The sequence below is a fragment of the Xylaria bambusicola genome (genome assembly GCF_022495145.1).
Source record: "Xylaria bambusicola strain CBS 139988 unplaced genomic scaffold F5B22scaffold_54, whole genome shotgun sequence".
Lineage (NCBI taxonomy): Eukaryota > Fungi > Ascomycota > Sordariomycetes > Xylariales > Xylariaceae > Xylaria > Xylaria bambusicola.
In genome coordinates, this window is record NW_025953607.1 from 188823 (window position 1) to 207176 (window position 18354).

General features: G+C 49.8%; 7 protein-coding genes across 7 annotated transcripts; 4 read left to right on the forward strand and 3 right to left on the reverse strand.

Moving 5' to 3' along the window:
• Window positions 1-924: 924 nt before the first annotated feature.
• On the forward strand, window positions 925-1800 carry F5B22DRAFT_650509 (uncharacterized protein; the record flags this gene model as incomplete). The annotated part of the gene is made up of 3 exons (XM_047979325.1): window positions 925-1000; window positions 1068-1357; window positions 1438-1800. The coding sequence occupies 3 exons, from the start codon at window positions 925-927 to the stop codon at window positions 1798-1800; spliced, it is 729 nt and encodes a 242-aa protein (XP_047826929.1).
• A 643-nt stretch (window positions 1801-2443) lies between these two features.
• Window positions 2444-3559, forward strand: F5B22DRAFT_650510 (carbohydrate-binding module family 1 protein; the record flags this gene model as incomplete). The annotated part of the gene is made up of 4 exons (XM_047979326.1): window positions 2444-2519; window positions 2576-2689; window positions 2873-3438; window positions 3524-3559. The coding sequence occupies 4 exons, from the start codon at window positions 2444-2446 to the stop codon at window positions 3557-3559; spliced, it is 792 nt and encodes a 263-aa protein (XP_047826930.1).
• A 263-nt stretch (window positions 3560-3822) lies between these two features.
• On the reverse strand, window positions 3823-5955 carry F5B22DRAFT_660076 (S-adenosyl-L-methionine-dependent methyltransferase; the record flags this gene model as incomplete). Its single annotated transcript, XM_047980253.1, has 9 exons — window positions 3823-4308; window positions 4360-4444; window positions 4507-4939; window positions 4997-5009; window positions 5069-5096; window positions 5154-5220; window positions 5299-5340; window positions 5412-5566; window positions 5638-5955. 9 exons carry the CDS (start codon window positions 5953-5955, stop codon window positions 4160-4162), a joined length of 1290 nt encoding a protein of 429 aa, XP_047826931.1. The 3' UTR covers window positions 3823-4159.
• A 3656-nt stretch (window positions 5956-9611) lies between these two features.
• F5B22DRAFT_440454 (uncharacterized protein) lies at window positions 9612-10476 on the forward strand. Its single transcript, XM_047971854.1, has 2 exons — window positions 9612-9946; window positions 9995-10476. The coding sequence occupies exons 1-2, from the start codon at window positions 9826-9828 to the stop codon at window positions 10276-10278; spliced, it is 405 nt and encodes a 134-aa protein (XP_047826932.1). The 5' UTR covers window positions 9612-9825; the 3' UTR covers window positions 10279-10476.
• Window position 10477: 1 nt separating this feature from the next.
• F5B22DRAFT_440284 (uncharacterized protein) lies at window positions 10478-12811 on the reverse strand. Its single transcript, XM_047971852.1, has 4 exons — window positions 11993-12811; window positions 11857-11933; window positions 11236-11742; window positions 10478-11154 (listed from the first exon to the last, which is right to left on the reverse strand). Exons 1-4 carry the CDS (start codon window positions 12305-12307, stop codon window positions 10761-10763), a joined length of 1293 nt encoding a protein of 430 aa, XP_047826933.1. The 5' UTR covers window positions 12308-12811; the 3' UTR covers window positions 10478-10760.
• A 1335-nt stretch (window positions 12812-14146) lies between these two features.
• On the reverse strand, window positions 14147-15066 carry F5B22DRAFT_650514 (uncharacterized protein; the record flags this gene model as incomplete). Its single annotated transcript, XM_047979327.1, has 3 exons — window positions 14147-14419; window positions 14493-14763; window positions 14816-15066. 3 exons carry the CDS (start codon window positions 15064-15066, stop codon window positions 14147-14149), a joined length of 795 nt encoding a protein of 264 aa, XP_047826934.1.
• Window positions 15067-15790: 724 nt separating this feature from the next.
• F5B22DRAFT_440269 (uncharacterized protein) lies at window positions 15791-17811 on the forward strand. The gene is made up of 3 exons (XM_047971851.1): window positions 15791-16362; window positions 16439-16462; window positions 16529-17811. Exons 1-3 carry the CDS (start codon window positions 16267-16269, stop codon window positions 17642-17644), a joined length of 1236 nt encoding a protein of 411 aa, XP_047826935.1. The 5' UTR covers window positions 15791-16266; the 3' UTR covers window positions 17645-17811.
• The last annotated feature ends 543 nt before the right edge of the window (window positions 17812-18354 follow it).

Here is an 18354-nt window from a genome sequence, read left to right on the forward strand (position 1 = left end):
CGACCCCTCTAATGAGAAGATCTTGCTTGAGTGTGCTGTGAACCCCAAGAGCACTATGTGCGGATACGTAGCCCGGCTCCAACTGCTGTGTACAATTCAAGGTGCAATAGTATCCTAGTGTCCTTGTTCGCTGACAACACTCGTGGCATCGGAGCCCGAGGAATCCTGAACATCATCCCCAAATGAGTAATCTGAACAACTGAAGAGGTAAGCGCCGCCTCCGTGTTTCCCATAGCTTCAGCGACAACCCGACAGATGGGAACTATCAAATGTATGTCTTCGGAGTGAAGCTAAGCCGAATGTAGGGGAAAAGCTCAAGATCGTTGATTCTTGAACTCTTCAAAGCACTAACTGCCACTTTATCCCCCGGCAGGAACCCAGCCCCGGCCATAAGGGCGGGCAGGCATCGAGGGCGATGCTAGTAGACACGCGTCACCCGCGGACAATTTATCCCTTGATTGGCTAAGTATTTATAGTGTTGTTTGCAAGCTTAACCTAGGTTAACCACATCGCGCTATTCAGTGCACCTGGCACTCCGCTAGGGGATAGTCAACCACGTGGGTCTCAGTCCGCGGATCCCGTCGGTAGCACCGGTGTAAAAACACGTGGTTGAGATGCAATTTATGGGGTCTTTTAATTAGGGAAGCTTAGAAAATCAGCGAAGGAACGGCTACTTATAAAACGTGATTAGGTTAAGATACTTAAAAATTGGTTGACAGATGTTCGATCGAATACGCCTTTCGCCATAGCTTCCAACCAAGTCTAACAGTCAACCCCATTTTATACCTCGCTAATTGAAAGTGTTCATCGCATATTGGACCTTCTAAAAACATCCTTGAAACACGTTTGTATTGGATTTATCGAAACGATTCTGTCGATTTCATAATCCGATAGCATCGTTACATTAGTACCATAGGCAAAGCCATGGCCACTACAACAACAACAGCAACAACAACAATCACAGCACCTGAAATTGGCCAGATAACCCAAGGCGGCAAAGGTAAGTGGGACAATTGATGCGTCTTCTTCGATGCTGGCAATTGATGTTAAGAAAGCATGACATTCAGAATACTCTTCACCCGCTATCCCTGTTCTAGCCAGCGCATTCCAAAATGATCCGATATTCAATTACTTCATGGGAGCTCTATCCAAGGAAGAGAGAAAAGAGTATACTCCTGAATTCCTCGCCGTCCTTGTGAAAGGCGGCATGTTGAACAAAGGGATCATATTCGAAATCTCTTCATGGGGTTGCTGCGCTGTCATCCTGCCCCCAGGCAAGAAAGTGGACAACCCCCTGACGATTTTTCAAGCCGGCCTCCCAGGTGCCGTACTACGCCTGAAGTTGGTGGGTATCAAGGTAAGCGAGCGCAGCTCACACACCATATTTCAATTCCTTTCGTTTTGCTACAGTCGCAGCCGCTGATGCACTCGATCTAGCGCATTCTCGTTGAACACAGTTCGGCAGTAAAGCGGGCGAAGCAGAAGGCGTTTACGCCTAAGGAAATGTCGCAGTACTGGTACCTGTTCATTATCGGGACGCACGAGACCCGGCAACGTCAGGGTCTTGGAGGTATGATGCTCGAACACGTCAAGGCAATTGCTTTGAAAGACGGCCGCAGACCTGTGTGGCTGGAGGCTTCAAATGAGAATGCTAGGAAACTATACGTTAAGCACGGGTTTGAGGAGGTAGAGGAGATCACCCTTGGCATCGGCGTGGTTGGACCCGACGGACTGGCGAAGAAAGGTGGCGAGGGTGTCAAAACGTGGGCCATGGTGTGGCGACCAGATCCCAAGAAATAAGCTCTTATCGGGAATGTTCATTGTTGGCGTATCGGCGTTGAACTTGAATTCCGTGATAGAACTTGGGCAACTTCTTATCTAGGTACCTATACATTTCCCAGCAGAATACATGCGATATAACTACATGTGCATCGCAGTCATTGTGATCCGGTAGTGACAACTGGTTATAACTCGTAACCGGACAATATCAGATGAATCTCAGCAATGGTGTTAAGAGTACAAGGGAAACGATCCTAGCAAAAGTGCTGATTCTTAAGGATGATTTTGATATGCACTACGTGTACATAACACTCATGACCCAAAGCCCGGACGGGAAGCGTAACCCGGAGGCTGCATTCCTTCCAGTCCTGCCGCACCGGCCCGCTTCAATGTATATAAATCGCCTAGTCCTGAGCTCCGTGCATCCAAAAGGCCTGGCTTCCCGGGCCACGAATATGTGGAGCGAAGATCCTTTAATATCAGCGCGTATACTTCTCGCACAACGGTGGCACCTGGTTCATCGGCTCTGTCGGGCCTAAAGCTTGCTTATATAGGAATGCTAGGGACGTTATACCAAATAAAAGGTTAGGGGTAGCGCTCACGTATACTGGCAATATGATGACGGTCTTGATCCTATTTTCACCATCGTGAATTCGAATTCGTGATGCTTTCCCGCATAGCTGCAGCTGTATGCCTATTTGGTGGCGCGGCGATCGCCCAGCAACAGGCTTGGGGCCAATGTGAGATAGCCGGATTCAATCGAGCGCGCACGAACTTGACTCACGTATACTCGTAGGCGGCGGCATTAACTGGACTGGAGGAACTACTTGCGTGTCAGGCTATGTTTGCACATTCCTCAAGTATGGCGCCTATGTCTGGGAATGGAATCGGTTTCTAACTCGTGCCGACAGTGTAGTACTACTATAGCCAGTGCGTTCCCGGTACCACAACTAGTAAGTAATTCAAACCGATACCAAATCCTTGATGCCTATTGAAGGCACCCGGTCGCATCGAACTGTATTGGCCCTACGACTACCCAGTCAACTACCAAATGTGAAAATGAATACTAGATGTAGTTAACTCAATCCAATAGCTAGTACTGCATCCGCTGCGACGAGAGCAACAAGTACGAGAACGGGCACCTCCACAACTCTATCAACAGTAACCACGACGGGCGCAACGACGACGACAACAGGAGCCGCTCAGGAGCATATCCGACAACGCTCCAATCAGGGTACTACCTACTGGATCCGCGCCGTCGCTTCACCCAACTACCACTCGTACCTCCAAGCCGCGCCAACAGCAACTCCCTCCCCCGGCCCAGGCGACGCATACCTGTTGTCCGCACCCAAGGCAGGGCAATTCAACATCATCGACGGACAACTAGTCTACAACCCAGGTTCTCCCAGCAGCGAGAAGCTGTACATGTGGGTAGAGGACCCGGCGAACAAGATGCAACGCACGCTGGAGACGTGGTTCGACGCGGGAGAGAATCCATACGGTAAATTTGCGTTCCAGGGCGACACGCTCACATGGGCTGTCGATGACATCAAGCGCCCGAATGCCGCGGCGTGGCTGGTGTGCGGGGATGCGGGACAGCTGTATATCAACACCGGGGCTTATGCATATGATACCCCCGAGGGATGCGCGGATCAGACGGTGAGTTTTTCCCTTTCGATGCTCGATTGGTGCAGGGTAGTTCTGTGAGTTGAGCAGCGCTGATTTGATGCGATTCGCTGAACAGATACATTCCTACGGGGGTTCGACTGCGGATGTGTGATGGGCTTTGGAGGTCAGGCGCTCGAGTAGCAGAGTGGTTTACGAATATTGCACGGATCGGATATAACGGTACATTTGTGTAAAGCATATAGGTCGAGGAGTGCAGGTTCCAGGAGATTGAGAAGGTTAGCTTGATCTTCTAATGATAACGTATCTGGCCCTGTCTCCCCCAAGATGCTTCGAAATCCTAAGTCGCTGTACTAAGTAGAATATCGTTAGTTCATGCCTATCAGATCAGGCTCGACAGCAGTAGTCTGGAATATGAGCAGCATGGCATGATCGTCGAGGTCATGTAAGTGTTAGACTGTTTCACTCGTTTTCACTTGCTCATTCAGACATGCCCTTTGTAATCGATTTGCATTAGACGAAAGCACGACAACAGAATGGATTTCGCTTCATAACTTCATTAGTATTGAGTACAGACTCACGTTAGGGGCGGAGTACGGTAACCCTTGGGTATAAGCCAAAACTTGACTTGGCCTTCCACTTCCCGTGGTTGTCTCCGGTGTTTGCAATGGGCATACAGCAACTGCGTATCCAGAAAGCAATACATAGTCCATGGTGCCGTCTCTCCATCAACAAGAGCTGCGAGAAAGTCCGCCTAATATGGCTTACGTCCAACAACTACACGTTGAGGGTAGTATGCGTGGTATTGCGGAGAGCGAAGCTCGCGTCTCAAATGCGCAGCGTAAACAGCTATCTCTTCTCGCGTCCAACCCAGCACCGTTGTCCACATATACATTATGAAGCCTTCCAATGTCGTTAACTCGGCAATGACGCGAGATGCACGGATTAACTTACCTTCTATATCTTGCTCCAGTGCCAGTCGAGCATACTGACCAATTTCCTTGTGTTTCGGGTCTGCTGGCCACGGCCCAAGAGTTGTCTGTGAGAGCAGAAGCCGTCAGAATCCTCCCATATGCCACTCGCGGCGAGCTATATACGTACTTTCATGTTGTATACTTTTATGTCGATGAATCCTGCCGCTTGCATAGCTTTGAGTTGCAACTCCTCCTCTAAGGGTCGAAATGTACGGCCAAACTTTCTTCCAGCTTCTGAGAACACTCGACCCCATTGATCCAGGGCAGACCCGTATGGGACGGTACCGTCATCGCTTTGAATGACGCAAGAAGACTCCTTTGACTCGAAGATGCCGCCAGGCCTTAAGGTCTGGAATATCTCCCTGAATACCATATACCAATCGGGAATGGCGCCTATCAGCCACCTCATGTGGATGTAGTCAAAACTGCTGCGTGGGTATGTCCAAGGTTGTGTAATATCATCAATCTCGAACTTCAGATTTGGTGGAATCCATTGAGGTTGTGATGGTGAGATGTCGACACCCACAACTTCGGTATGCGGGTACTGGTCAGCAAAATCACTGGAGTATAGGTTAGCCCCCCTTTTAAATCAAACAGAGTATTATATGGGTAATCACATCGCCCATATGCCTGTCAAGTCCGTGTCAGTTCAAGTGCCCATTATCTGAACAGCCCATGTTGAGACTTACCAGTACCGCATCCTACATCCAACACTTTCTATACACTAGAGTTAGTATCTTGCGTTAATTGACTAACGTGTCGGTCGTCCCTTACCTGTACGCTATCGTCAATATACGCCATGGTGAGTCTACCATCTTGCATGAGAGTTGAGACATGATGGCTAGGAACAAGTCAGCAACGCAGGCTATGCAGGCGAACTAATCGCCATCGTCAGACATCAGAAGCGACTCGGACGTACAGAATATCCATCGACTCATCATGCTGAGCATCGTTCGGGTTCCTAGTTAGAACGAGTATTAACTCGATGCACGCACTAAACCCTATACTCCTGGCGTTAGGATTGAGTCGCACCATGACTGGGCATTGCCCCTTTCACTATGATATGTGCGGCCATGCACGGTTCGATATTCCAGTATACTGGCTGACAACGACGCTGTCGAGCTCGCATTATCGTCACCATAAGCTGAATCGACGTCATCAAATTCCTCTTCTTCTTGTGCCTGCTGCTAATCAAGCTCGATCAGCTGAATTGCTCCGAGTGCCCCTAAAAAGGGGTCAAGTGTCCTAGTAATCTCACCGGAATCGGCTGCCAATGTGAGGGGGGTAGAACATCAGACTGGTCGGCTGTTTCTGCCCCTTCAGCAGCGGCCGGACTCGTGGCTGCCGCTGGAGTTGTCGGCGCGCTTGTTGTCGCCGTCTCTGTGGGCACTGCAGCTGGTGTCGCTGGTGTAGCTGGTATAGCTGGTATAGCCGTCGTCACTGTCGTCGACTCACCTGTCGTTGGCTGTGCGGCGGTGGTGCTACCAACTTGCGGACTATCATCCTCTGCGGTTGTGGCGGGCGGCTTAGTTTGCTGTGGATCGTCAGTGGACAACTGACCAGAACTGCTCGCCATGGCGAGCGCTGCGTCTCCTATCAGCGGCGATCAGGCTGATTCAAAAGGATCTTGGGTATAAAATGCAGTGATTAAGCCTCCCTCTCTGTAGATCGGAGCACGAGCTATGGTTGTTCGCTGCGAATTCTTGCGTAACAGAGCAAAAAGACAATTGACAGATGTCGAAGACGAGAGCCGGACTCGAGAGCTCAAGAGCACCACATGTGGACCTATAATGGCATTTATCTAACTCAGTTCACATTAGACAAGTCTTTGCTACGGCACTACACACGCTAGGTATCGTACTACCAGTACGCCACCAACCCGCCTTTGTCTGTGTGTGTTGGTGTGTTGTTGGTGGAGTAGATGCAGGGGTCTGCCATACTTTGTCACGGTCGGTGTGCAGACCTGGGTACATCATCATCTGCTCATCCCTACTTTGTTTGTGCTTTGTGCTCTCTTCATAAGTAGGTATATGGATGCGCACTTGGACTGCTGATGGGCTGTCGGGAGTCGGGTTGACTGTGTCTCAGGAATAGAACCTCTTTGAATATCCCAAATAGTAAGCCTTGGGCACACTAGAAAGAATGAAAGCAAGACAGGAGCTGTTCCGCGGATTCAGCAATCAACACTTTTCATCGCTTCCTCCTCATCGACCCAGAGTAGCACTCGTGTTGCCGTTACAGATATCGTACCTTGTTCTCGTAGTACTACATGTACTCAGTAATGCCGGCATACCTATCGCAGGAGCAGGTGGTCGTCCCTTTTTTACCCCTCGATTTTTTCTCACATGGCTTGATCTAGACCCTAGATCGGCTAGACTGGCAAATCGCGTAGCTTGTTTTCTGGAAGACGCCGCCTGCGCAAGCTAATTACCTAACCTTTGCACTGGTAGTTTAGCTAGGACTGATTCATTGATTCAGTGTACCAAAAAAGAAGATCTAACTCCGCATAGGTATGGTTTTCTAAGGTATAGATGAATATGGTAGTGATGGAGTGTAGAGCTCCTGGTGATTACGTTCCTCAAGACTCGATAGGTCAAATGCGTGCCTGAGAAGATACAGGAGATATACTGTACATAAGTAGGAGTAGGACGGGATGACAATGCAGCGTGCTGTAGCGCACTGACATGCATACTTAAGTACATAGTAGAAGATTGCCGATGACCAAAACGCGCCGTCGACGGTTTCACCACGATACGCAGTAGGGTGGACCGAGGCAAATACCGGCGGCTTTCCACGTTGTCGTCAGAGCAGTATCCTTGTCGGCGGGGCAGGCCAAGCTTTTAGAAGCTGTTAACCATCGCTTAAGCCAGCGAGTGGCCAATCCTACACCACACAATGCAGTTGTCTCGTCCCGCGATACATAAGGTCCAGACTACCGTAGCTTAGATGAGGTGGATGGTCGTTGTGCTACCATACTATATATATTGTTTTCGCATGTATGCGTACATGGAGCATTTTAACATAGGAATTTCCGTCTTATCCCTCTCTTCTCTTCCCGGACGATAGCCAAACTTGGCCTCAAGCAGATCTTGGCACAATCTTGATGACAGATCACAAAACACAAGCTAGGCAACTAAGAGAAGCTGCCATGGGTATTGCTGGGAAGATAGGCGGCGTATGGTCTCGGGCCAGGTCGTCTCCCTTGCATATTTGCAACGACCCCGGCATTGGAGCCTGAAGTACGGCAGGAAATTAACCATGTACAAACTTTATTGTATCATGTCTGTCACGATGGTTAATGGATAGGGACGGAAACACGATCGATTACTATTCAGCGTAAGGGCAGCATATGGGCGTCGTTTGCGCAACACATGGCGTGCGCCAGAAGGTGACTGTTATTTCAAGACAGCCAACCACAGACAGCCAACGCGCTGACTACGAAGTACAAGCATCCCCTCACTACAGTAGCAGTAGGACAACGACGAAAGTGATACCCTATTATCGTAGAGCTGTTGCATTTCCCATTTCTTGAGTTCATTTGTATCAGCGCTGTGAAGATCACTTCCCGTTGTCTCGTCGACTGCTTCGCAACACCACGCCTCCAGACGCCGATTTCGCCAGTCTAGCATTCTGTGAATGAGTAAGGCAGCGTAACTTAGAATTCCATCGTTGTGCCAATGTCTGAAATGAAACGGCGCCGAGTTTCTAGCTACTGCAAACAACAGGTATTTTCATTATTGTGTGCCGACACTATTAGGGTGATAGTGGCTTGCCAAGTCATTTGCAATGCAGTGTACTCTTCGATGTGCGAGTTTGACATCGCCGCCCAAAGGAACCTTAGTTCACTTACCGCTTACAGAATAGTCAACAGAATGCGTTCCCATTGCTTGGTTGCGCGCAGCGCTTCAATGGCTACTATATGCAAGCGAGAAATGACCAGTACTACGTAAAGCTCTGTTTCTTTTCGTTCTGCCACTTAGGACTAGCTCAGCTGCGTTTCAATCTCCCAAACCTTTACATTAACTTACCGGTGCCAACAGTAATGAGATGTTTGCTATCCTCTCGGTCGGCTTCATTATCAGAGTCCAAGCGGTCGATATGTTATATTACGAATAAGACAAGGGGTTACTATATACATTAGGCCTGTGCCGTACTCTTGCACCAGCCCGAGCGTCTGTAGCCAAAACTTCGTTCCTTTCACACCGATATTCTTAAACTTCGAGAGGCTTCAACTTGCTAGGTTGGATGACAGCGTTACGTTCCTCCTTGCGCGGACAGACCATCTAAACTTTGCTACCGTATTCGTCGCCCAACCTACTTTCTGCGGCCTGCAATTGTGTGCACCGGTTTAGAGAGCGGCCAAGTTGTGCTATTACGAGGCTATCCTTCGTTTATAGTGGCTACGACGAAGATGCCGACCGATGATATTGTTATGCAAGGAGCTAGCCGCAACGTAGGCGCCCTAGTGCTGCTCAGTATATTTGACTCTCTCTCTTTTTCTTGACAGCTTTCTTTCCTCTATGCTAGTCTGTTATTATGTTCCCTTGTGATTCTTCGTTCTGTTTTGTTTTCTGCCCCCCCCCCCCCCCCCTCCCCCCCTCGGTGGGCGTACACCACCACCATTCAACCACTGGCAGTCTCACGAACAGTTTCGCGTGGTGCAATTAGCCCCGGATCGCTCGAGTCAATGATCGCGTAATCGATAGCGCGCAATCCGTAAACATCATGAATATTGATATCCGCATGCCGCCTTAGCAACCATTTGACGTTCCGCTGTTGTAAGTTATGGTTTCTTGCGCAGGCGATCTGCAGTGGCGACCGTCCAAAGACGTCAACAGTAGGTATTTATCAGGAGCATTTGGTGCTCGTGGAACACATCAAATCCGTTGCTCCCCTCTAGCTCGCAAGCGTTATCAAGTTGGAAGTGTAGTGAAGTCCGCCTGGGATAGTCTCCCTTTAATATGGACTTGGTAATCGTCTGACAATGACTGCTGCGCAAGAGCCTTTTAGGCCTCCAGTTAGCGGTAGCCAAAGCCCGCGTACGAATGGGACATGCATATCCGTATTCATCAGCCAAATATCTAACCTCAATAACAGGCGAATGGGAGACAGTACATTTCTGCAAATAGCGGGTCTTCACTTATCGTAGACGAAGTTAGCATTTAACGAGTACACGATGTGTGTGACGTCGCGACCCGTGGGGACGAACGGCCTAAAGAATACTTTAACAATCCGGTCACAGCAGGAGACGGGCCCAGCTGACAGTCATGAGCCGCTTACAATGCCGCTTGCAAGCATGGGAAACGCCAACTGAGGAATCATATATGTATATGTGGCGTCGATCATTTAACAGGTTTCTAACTCGCGACCTTCTTTATTAGTAGTTCCTGGCTTCTTTATACCTAGGAAAGAATTCGATAACCTTAGCGCTGACAAGTATTTGGCTATGTCTCAATTCTCACCTCAAACGTTGATTGCAATCTTGCAGTTAATCCTCACCACCTTTCAATTCATCTATACGTTATTCAGCTCCTATTGTCGTAGAAGAGACCAAAACCGGGCTAGAGGTGAGTAAGTGCTGTGCTATCAGGATGATCGATGTCTAACAGCCTCAGATCCAGATGAAGAAGACTCATGGGTGCCATTCCAGCATGCTTATCCCACTCACACGACTATCGACATCAATACACATTTCAATCCGATGCCATTGCCACGGCTTCCGGTTTCCGGTGATGGGTTGCTCTCCTCCACCTATCTCAGCTTAGATATGCACCAGGGAGGTAGCAGACTTCAACAGGTCCGCCAAGCGCCTACTCAACATTCTGATGACCAACAATTGCCAACCTTACTCAATCGACCCCATGAACAGTCCCAGATTACGGGGAATGTGTCATCATAGAACCAGTGATGATCTTTCCGTAAGGTCATGTACCACCCACTTTCGGAAAGGTGTTTCTACCGGCGGTAGGGTAGCCTTCCCGTAACCCGTGACCCCAGGTTTAAACTTCAAAGCACCTAAGTAACTGTTTAAGGGATGTCAATATGGGCGGCCTTTGAAGATCATTGGAAATGAAGCGTTCTATAGGCCTTAAATACTTAAAAGAATAGTTGATTTCTCTACCCATTATCTACATTTCTGCATGTGCCCGAATGAAAACTGTGTAAATTGAGGGATCACAAACTCTTTTTCCCCATTTCAGCCCCTAGTTGCGATTGTAGGGGGGAGAACTAGAGATTCCTGGTGTGGTATGGACCACACTAGTTGACACGCACGCGGTACGAGATAGTTCAGAAAGATGATAAATTTTACCTTCAGAGCACTGTATAGTTCTGTTGAGGAACACATCAGAAGTAAATAGGTAGCCCAAAGATCAATGAGCCCTAGAATGGACAACCGCCCCTATTACTAGCCTTCAATCTCTGAAGATCAGTCTCCATCTCTTCTACGCCGAGTCCCATCCTGTTTCGCGGTCCTAAGTCCGTCCACATATACCCCTGGGACAGATACTCCTCTGGGTTATCACCAGGAACCTTGCCACCGTAAAGCCATATCGCCAAAGCCCTTGGTCCCCAACGATTCCAGAATGTAGGCTTGACATAGAACGGGTAGTTTCCGTATGAAAAGTGAAGGTGGTAGCGTCCAGTCTTGGGATCCACATCTCCATGACGCTTCACGTCGGAAAAGCGTGGCAGACTGAGATAACGGAGAAACAGACGACGAAGCAGGAGAGCAGAGTATACTGTAGTGGCTGCCACAATACCTGGTTCAGGAAGCCTAGGTGAGGTCAGACAATGTAAAACGTGTGTTGATCGGCAGTAGCCAATTGCTGAAAGATCGAGGTGTATTAATGCTCACATGAATGCTTCTCGCACGCGATCGCCCATCAGCACACAGACCGCCTCCTGAACGAATGGTTTCGCGAACCACGGCACCCAATAAGTAAGCATGGGAATCAGCGCCTTAGCAGGTTTATTGGCGACTTCGCTAGGCTTCATTTTGTCTACCTCGTAGCGTTTGGCCCACGCAGAGATGTCATCGAACCACTCAATGCCATCGTGCCAAGTGTCTTTCGAAAGTACCCCCTTATAGGAGATACCCATGTCCTCGCCAACCTTTTTCCAGAACACACCATACGCACAGCGCTCCATTTCATTCATGGCACGCCACTCGTATAGACGCGCGAACCGCGGCGGCTCTGTCACGAACACTGAAAGCGTATAGACGAGGTCCTCGTTTGAGATTGTGCCTTCTTTGATGTACTTGCTGTGTAGGAAGTTTATGCGGGCTAGTGCCTTGATTGTCCGTTCTGAGTTGGGTGGGTTGACCATAAATTCACCTATCAGAGCTGCCGTGTCTTCGTACCTGCTCAAGTCAATCTGGTGTCTCATAGGGAAACGTGCTGATTCTTGAATTGCGCTCATGTCGGAACAGGACGGCGGGCTCTTTGGAGTAAAGATGAGAGGATGCCAGGCTTACCTCTTCAGACTTTTCACGGGATCTGTCAAGTTCCTAGTAGCTAGCAGTAACCGACTGATGGACTCAACTCCATATGTCTGCAAGCGGTTATGAGCATCGACAAAAAGGCGATCCGGGAAACGAACAGCTGACTCACTTTGAAAAGACCAAATTCCAACGACAAATGATGAAATTCGGGAAACTCATTGGCAGCGAGATACTTGATGATCTCCTGTGCCTGCTCATTCGTCATACGCGAAAGCGCCTCGCGACTACAGCCCTTAGGGAATCCCATGCGACGGCGCAACCGTTTCTCTCCGCGATAGCGCAGCGCGCGACAAAGGACCACGTACCCAAGCGCAACCGGGACGACATACTGCCTCCATGACGACAATGAAGGCAGCGTTGAGGTCCGAATCGATGTGATTGTGGCCAATAGCTCAGCCAATGAGCCCGCGTCGGAGATGTTCATGTTGCGCTGCGATATCGATGCGGGTTGGATGGAGATCTCCCACGGTTGTCGATGGTAGTTGGGGTCCGTACGTATATTTGAATCCGCTGGCAACCTATTACGTGAGACCTAGAGACAACAAAGAAGGATTCTATGCTAGTCGAGAGTAGGAATGGTACAACCTTGTAGTCAGCATTAGCTGCCTCTCAGTTGTGTCTCACTCACCGCAAATCAGCTCGCCAAGAACACCTTTCCTACCTACGTGATGTCTTTCATTGGAGCAAGCCTCCGTCGTCAGCATGCCATCTCCCCAAATCACCATCAATCATTTTCAACTATTCAGCCTCTGATTCTTTCGGTCGCATTTCAAGGTGAGGTCTGCTTACTCATCTAAACATACAAATTAGGTCCTTGTCTAGGGCGAGGGCTAAGACAGACCGTCACCTCGGCTTTTGGCGTTAGTTTGAGCCAACCCCTCACAACTCATAGCCTGTTCGATACAACCTGCATTAGACTGTCACCGAGGTGTGTTCCAATCAGACTCACCTTAGGTCGGATGATTATCCCACGCCATTTTCCAGTCGCGCCATACTTGCAGACTCTTTAAAGATGATCGTTATACCTCACTCGCTCTTCTGCTCGGCTCCACGCTGACGGGAAGCTGTTACGAACGGTCGCACAACTTTGTAATCCGCTGCTTTACGCGTCTGTTATTACGAAACGCTCCTACGTCTGTCTCCCAGCCGCTGGGATGCGATCATGAGGTCGCCACGCCATGAGGTGTGAAACAGAGCACACTCGTCATTCGCCAATATTCTGGTCATTCGCCTCAACTGTTGTGGAGCCATGGCTGGCTGTCTCACATCAAGAAGAGCCATTTTCAGTCAACTCAACACATGAGGATATTGATGCGCTGGACCGTCACGGCTGGAATAAGCCTTTGCCTCATCTAGGTGCATATCATTGATAAGATTCGATAGTATATGCGAAGATAGAAGAGACGCGACGGCTTCCGGTATCATCATCGCCAATGGGCCGTTTCCTATTGGATCCGAGACTGCATTTGACTAGCGACCTGGACCAGCTGGGGACTCACAGACGCGCTGCGCGATGCAGTATGGCGAACTGCTACATGTCTCATGCCCCAATAATGGCGGCAATGGCGCGTGGAACAAGGTCTCGGAGTGTTGGGCGACTACATCCAAGCCTGTGTCATCTAAACAAGCCTTGCAGAGGCCAGGCTGGTGTGTTCCATCTTATAAGCAACTTTATACCGGTAGACATCATGATGGAAGCCCGATACAGTGGTATCAAAGCTGACGTGTTGCTCTTGGATTGGTGAATCCATTTCTGCAAGAGACACTACTGTGAATAATTGAAGTATGTGCTGAGCAGACTAACTCCGATAGCAGAGAACTCTGACTACGATGTGGAATTGGTAGATGGAGAAGCTGGATTTTAGAATGACGACAGCTACATTGGTCTCAACATCCACTAGCCGAAGTGAGACACCAATGTGAGAGGCATATTATTGACGCCTCTGCTTTTTGTTTTGCCCTTGCTCGGTCATTTAATCGACACCCTTGCAGTCATATCGAGACAGATCCGTGGGATACGTCAGTTGCCTTGCGTCACACTGCTCGTAATCGATAATATTGAGCTCTTACCCATATATTTAACCTATCTACTATCCCGGTGCTACCTACTTACAACCCAGCTTCACTCTGGGGCCACCCACGCCTAACACTTTATATCAGAAACGCCGTCGTCACAGCAGTCTACAGTATACATAGCTTCCGTCAGTGAAGGAAGAGTCAGGTGTTGTAACAAATGCTTGGGTAGGCTGTCGCACTGCTATCGTCAATAATCCGCGGAAGCGGCACGTCTCCTCTCCCTGACGTGGTGCTTCCGCTGCGAGTCCTCTCGGTATTGCCGTACCGCATTCCTAGAACGTACGCCAGCAACGATAAACAGAATGGTCACACTGAGCTCTGGGAGTAAGCTGAGAATGACTCGAATGGCCAGAAAGCTTGTAACGGGGTTTAAGTATGGCTTTTGGCTGACCAGGGCGACCACCGTGTATACCACACGTATCCCAGTCGGCACGAGTGAGAAGGCGATAGCATAGAGGAGCTGGAGAGCAATTTCATTAGCTGAGATCAATAAGAAAGGAGAAAGAGACGACATGTCATTGGTGAGCACTTACAAGAGTTCCTTCAACATGTGCTGCAGCCGTTTGTATGTGTTGGCTAGGCAGGAAGCTTGTGGCCGTCCAGAAACAGAGTATAAGCCAAGCTGCTGCTAACAGAGCTATGCCTATATTCAATAGTACTAAGTCGCTCTGTGTGGCATTTGAGCCCTGCTCCAAAGCTGAGGCGCTAGTACCAACCAGAGCAATGCCCGTGGCCACGATTAGATGGAATAAGCCTATCACCCACCATTCGAGCTTCGGTCTTCTCAATCCGCGATACACTCTCCTAGGCGTGGGTTAGCTCGATGCAGGGCTGAACTAGCTCTTTCGATACTTACGCTTCATGGAGGATGCCCGAAGTAGCGAGGAGAAGAGGAGATAATCCAATAGAAGATATGATAGATGCGCCTCCGGATGTTGAGGAACTACCCATAGATATAGCCCCGCCAACAATTCTGAGAGTTGTAAAGGTAAACAAATAGAACCATCCTAATAAGCCAGTCGGCCAGTGACGGACGAGCAAGTAGAGGACAGGGATAGTGAGAACGACATAGATAGCGAGCTGGGCAGTGGGCACTGAGTCCGTCATTGCTTCAAATGAAGCTCGTACGCGGGAGGCGGCTGTTCGTGATCCTTTGCCCTGCGGGAGGGGGACTGGGAAGACGAAGACGAAGATACCCGTTGACGAAGTTCGGAGTTGCCCCGCTCAGCCCTAGTCTCTGTCTTCTTGTGATGTCTTCGCGTGGTAGCAACAATAATGGCTGTTATGGAGGCTATAAGCAATGCTAACGCCCTCATACCTACAAATCGGAATCTGAGTCAGACGAGGGGGATAGGCAACGAGCAGAAAATAACTTTTTGTATTCTAGATCTGGAGGGATAAATAATAAGTTGGAGATGACAACAAGGAAGCTATTTAAACAGATCGGGCTGCCTCCCTGGCAGCATCTTGGATTATTTCTCTCAGAAAAAAGCTGCCTTAGGGGTTGATCATCTAGACTTGTAAGTGCCATACCGTATTGTCACGCACACAAGAGGCGCAATCAAGCATGATGACCAGTTTCTCAACATTCTTTGGCTAGCCGTTATTTCATCCATGTGAACTAGAATCTGGGGGAGCGAGATCGAGCATCCCTGCACCGGCAGTCGTGTTGTCATCTCAAGCCTTTGCCAAGCTACCCAATCATCTGGCGGAGGCTGAAAGAGAAAGGGCGCTACTGAGCGAGAGCGAGTATCCCTGGACAAGCGTGCCAATAAACGGACAGCCAGTTGAGACGCCGACCTTCGGTAACAAAATAGACCCACCAACTCACCAACAGCTCACGAAGAATATAATACATTCTAAAGAAGCGATAGTCGAGTTGATATCAAAAGTACGGAATACACCGGAACGTAACGGAATAGCCTTTCATACAGCATAGGTACACTCGACCATGCCACATCCACGTCAGAAAGGTTTGAAGATGATTCATTTGACTGTCCCGCCCCAGCCGCTCATTGATTATTATGGTTGAGTTGGGTAAAACAGATCCCCCTCGACCCCCAATAGCCCATAGCCCGTAGGTATTCTTGGCACGCTAATGCCTAACGAATCGCGCTGAACTTGGCGAGACCTCGAGAAAAGATGCTCTGTACATGACTCTGTTCGTCTTATACCCTACACACCAGTAAGGAGACAAGGGAGGTTATTGATTCTCCCGGTTTACTGTGCCAAGTTACCAAAGCCGGACCAAGACTTGATCCTGCAGCCTTTACATGTAATAATACCGGGCCTAGTTGAACATTTGATATGGCGAATGAGGTACGACGCGGCGTCGCTAGACCGCGACTGTATCATACCAAGTCGAGGACCGGGTGTGCGCGTTGTCGTTCCCGCAGAGTGAAGGTCAGTCAGTCATCATTAGCTGCCTTGAAATATATATATATATATATATATCGATGCTAACTGAATGCCGCCACAGTGCGACGAAACCCGACCCGTCTGTGTACGTGTTCTGCATCACGCACATGCATCGTGGAGCGTGGAGCGTGGATATACTGATCTCGTATAGCATAATTGCCATCGGCACAACGTCAGCTGTGAGTATGATCGAGTACCCAATGCGAACATGTGTGTCTTGGGTGTATCGTTGCCCTCGTCTCCACCCAGCAGCACCAGCAGCCGTAGCACAAGACCATCAACACCAGCGCTGGCGCCAAACACGGCATTCCCGGGCCAGGAGGTTGCAACAGCGCAACATGAGTATTGGAAGCTACGCGTGTTCCATCACTTCGCCGTCGCCACTAGCGGTACGCTTGCCGGCAGTCATATCCCCGCCGTGAAAGACTGCTGGTCGTCGCAGGTCCCAATCCTAGCGCTCGACCACAGATCACTTCTCAATGCGATCTTGGCCATCTCTGCTCTTCATCTCATATCATCGGGACACAGCGACCATGAGCTCAGGTCTTTTCGGGCCATGTCCCTTAACGTAGCCCTCGAGGCACATCGGGAAGCGCTGAGCCTGGTACGTAAGCAGGAAACAGCCGATGCCGCCTGTTTCACCTCCATATTGCTACTCGTCGACGCTTTTGCCTCCCTGCGTCATCGTCCACTTGACAATACATACCAGCCGCCCATGCAGTGGCTGCGACTCACCCACGGCGTGCGCTGTGTTATCGAGGCCTTATCCTCGCTAGTCCAAACTACCGGGGTGAAGTCCCCGGCAAGTATTATGCCTATTATAACATCTTTTTCACAGGACCGATACCTGTCAGGCCGGGATAGCACTGGCCGTTTCTCTCACTTGCTTCAGCCCTTGCCTGATGAGACACCATTCTCTCGTGAGACCCTCGATGCATATCGCGAGGCCGTCAATCTCCTTGACTCGATCGAGGCGGCCGCCGAGTCGAGGGAACCAGCACGTGCTATTAGTCGAGGGCTGATGTCTTTTGCCTGCCTCGTCCCAGCGCAATTTCTGCAACTGGTGGAAACGAATGAGCCGCGTGCTTTGGTCATTCTCGCCCATCTGTTCGCGCTGTGCGCGCATGCTAGGGACCTGTGGTGGGTGGGCGACACACCATACCGTGAGGTCATCGCTATAGGAGATTATCTACCGCTTACAATGAAATCCCTCGTCGAGTGGCCGCAAAAATTGGTCACTCAAATATACATCTTAGATAAATCTTAGGTGCTATACTATTATCATGCATCCTCATGCAGCTTCCCCGCGCTTCCAACACTAGCCCTACCAACAGCACTTGCGTCAAGGTCAGCAACGGCACCTGCTTCACTTGTCTTGCTGTTCCAGGGTTTCGGTGCTATATCTCAAGTAGGCAGTGAAAATGCCGGGTGTATGATCAGCCGAGTGATTCTCGGACTTTTCCCAGATACCCACGACCGGGTGTTGGAAGCCCTCGCTCAAGCAGTCATGATAGCGAAGCCCGCCACCTCGAAGGGGCTACTGGGGCCCGCAAGGGCGTTCCAGCACAGGGTATCAACCCGGCGGAAGAGCAGGAAGCCAAATGTTCAGCCAGACGCCGCTGTACAAACATACTAGCAGCAGTCGGACGAGGTCCGAGCTGTGCGGCCCCGAGTCTATACCCGCTATGAGCATCGTGATAACGCAGTCTCGGCTGTCGCTGACGTTGCCGGACGCCTCGAGAACATCAAGAAGGGAGATCCTTTCATCTTCTATCCCACGGGACCTTTCGTCCAACTGTTTGCTGATCACCACTTCGACGACCTCATGCACTCGTCGGCACACGACGCGGAACTCTCGGTGGTCGAGAAAGCCATCACCCGCCATGATCTTCTTGATACACGTCTAGGCTCTCGACGAAACGGGAATCTCGGCCGGAAGGTGTTGAAAGCAGTGCTCGAGTAGCTCCATGTCGACGA

What these genes read in the sequence shown, in the direction of transcription:
- F5B22DRAFT_440454 (XM_047971854.1), top strand. Translation starts at nt 9,826, where the DNA reads ATGTCTCAATTCTCACCTCAAACGTTGATTGCAATCTTGCAGTTAATC. An exon ending in AGACCAAAACCGGGCTAGAG is followed by an intron (nt 9,947 to 9,994) that starts GTGAGTAAGTGC and finishes TAACAGCCTCAG; the next exon opens with ATCCAGATGAAGAAGACTCA.
- F5B22DRAFT_440269 (XM_047971851.1), top strand. Translation starts at nt 16,267, where the DNA reads ATGGCGAATGAGGTACGACGCGGCGTCGCTAGACCGCGACTGTATCAT. An exon ending in GTCGTTCCCGCAGAGTGAAG is followed by an intron (nt 16,363 to 16,438) that starts GTCAGTCAGTCA and finishes ATGCCGCCACAG; the next exon opens with TGCGACGAAACCCGACCCGT. An exon ending in ACGAAACCCGACCCGTCTGT is followed by an intron (nt 16,463 to 16,528) that starts GTACGTGTTCTG and finishes GATCTCGTATAG; the next exon opens with CATAATTGCCATCGGCACAA.
- F5B22DRAFT_440284 (XM_047971852.1), bottom strand. Translation starts at nt 12,307, where the DNA reads ATGAACATCTCCGACGCGGGCTCATTGGCTGAGCTATTGGCCACAATC. An exon ending in CCCGTGAAAAGTCTGAAGAG is followed by an intron (nt 11,743 to 11,856) that starts GTAAGCCTGGCA and finishes TGACTTGAGCAG; the next exon opens with GTACGAAGACACGGCAGCTC. An exon ending in CGCGTGCGAGAAGCATTCAT is followed by an intron (nt 11,155 to 11,235) that starts GTGAGCATTAAT and finishes GACCTCACCTAG; the next exon opens with GCTTCCTGAACCAGGTATTG.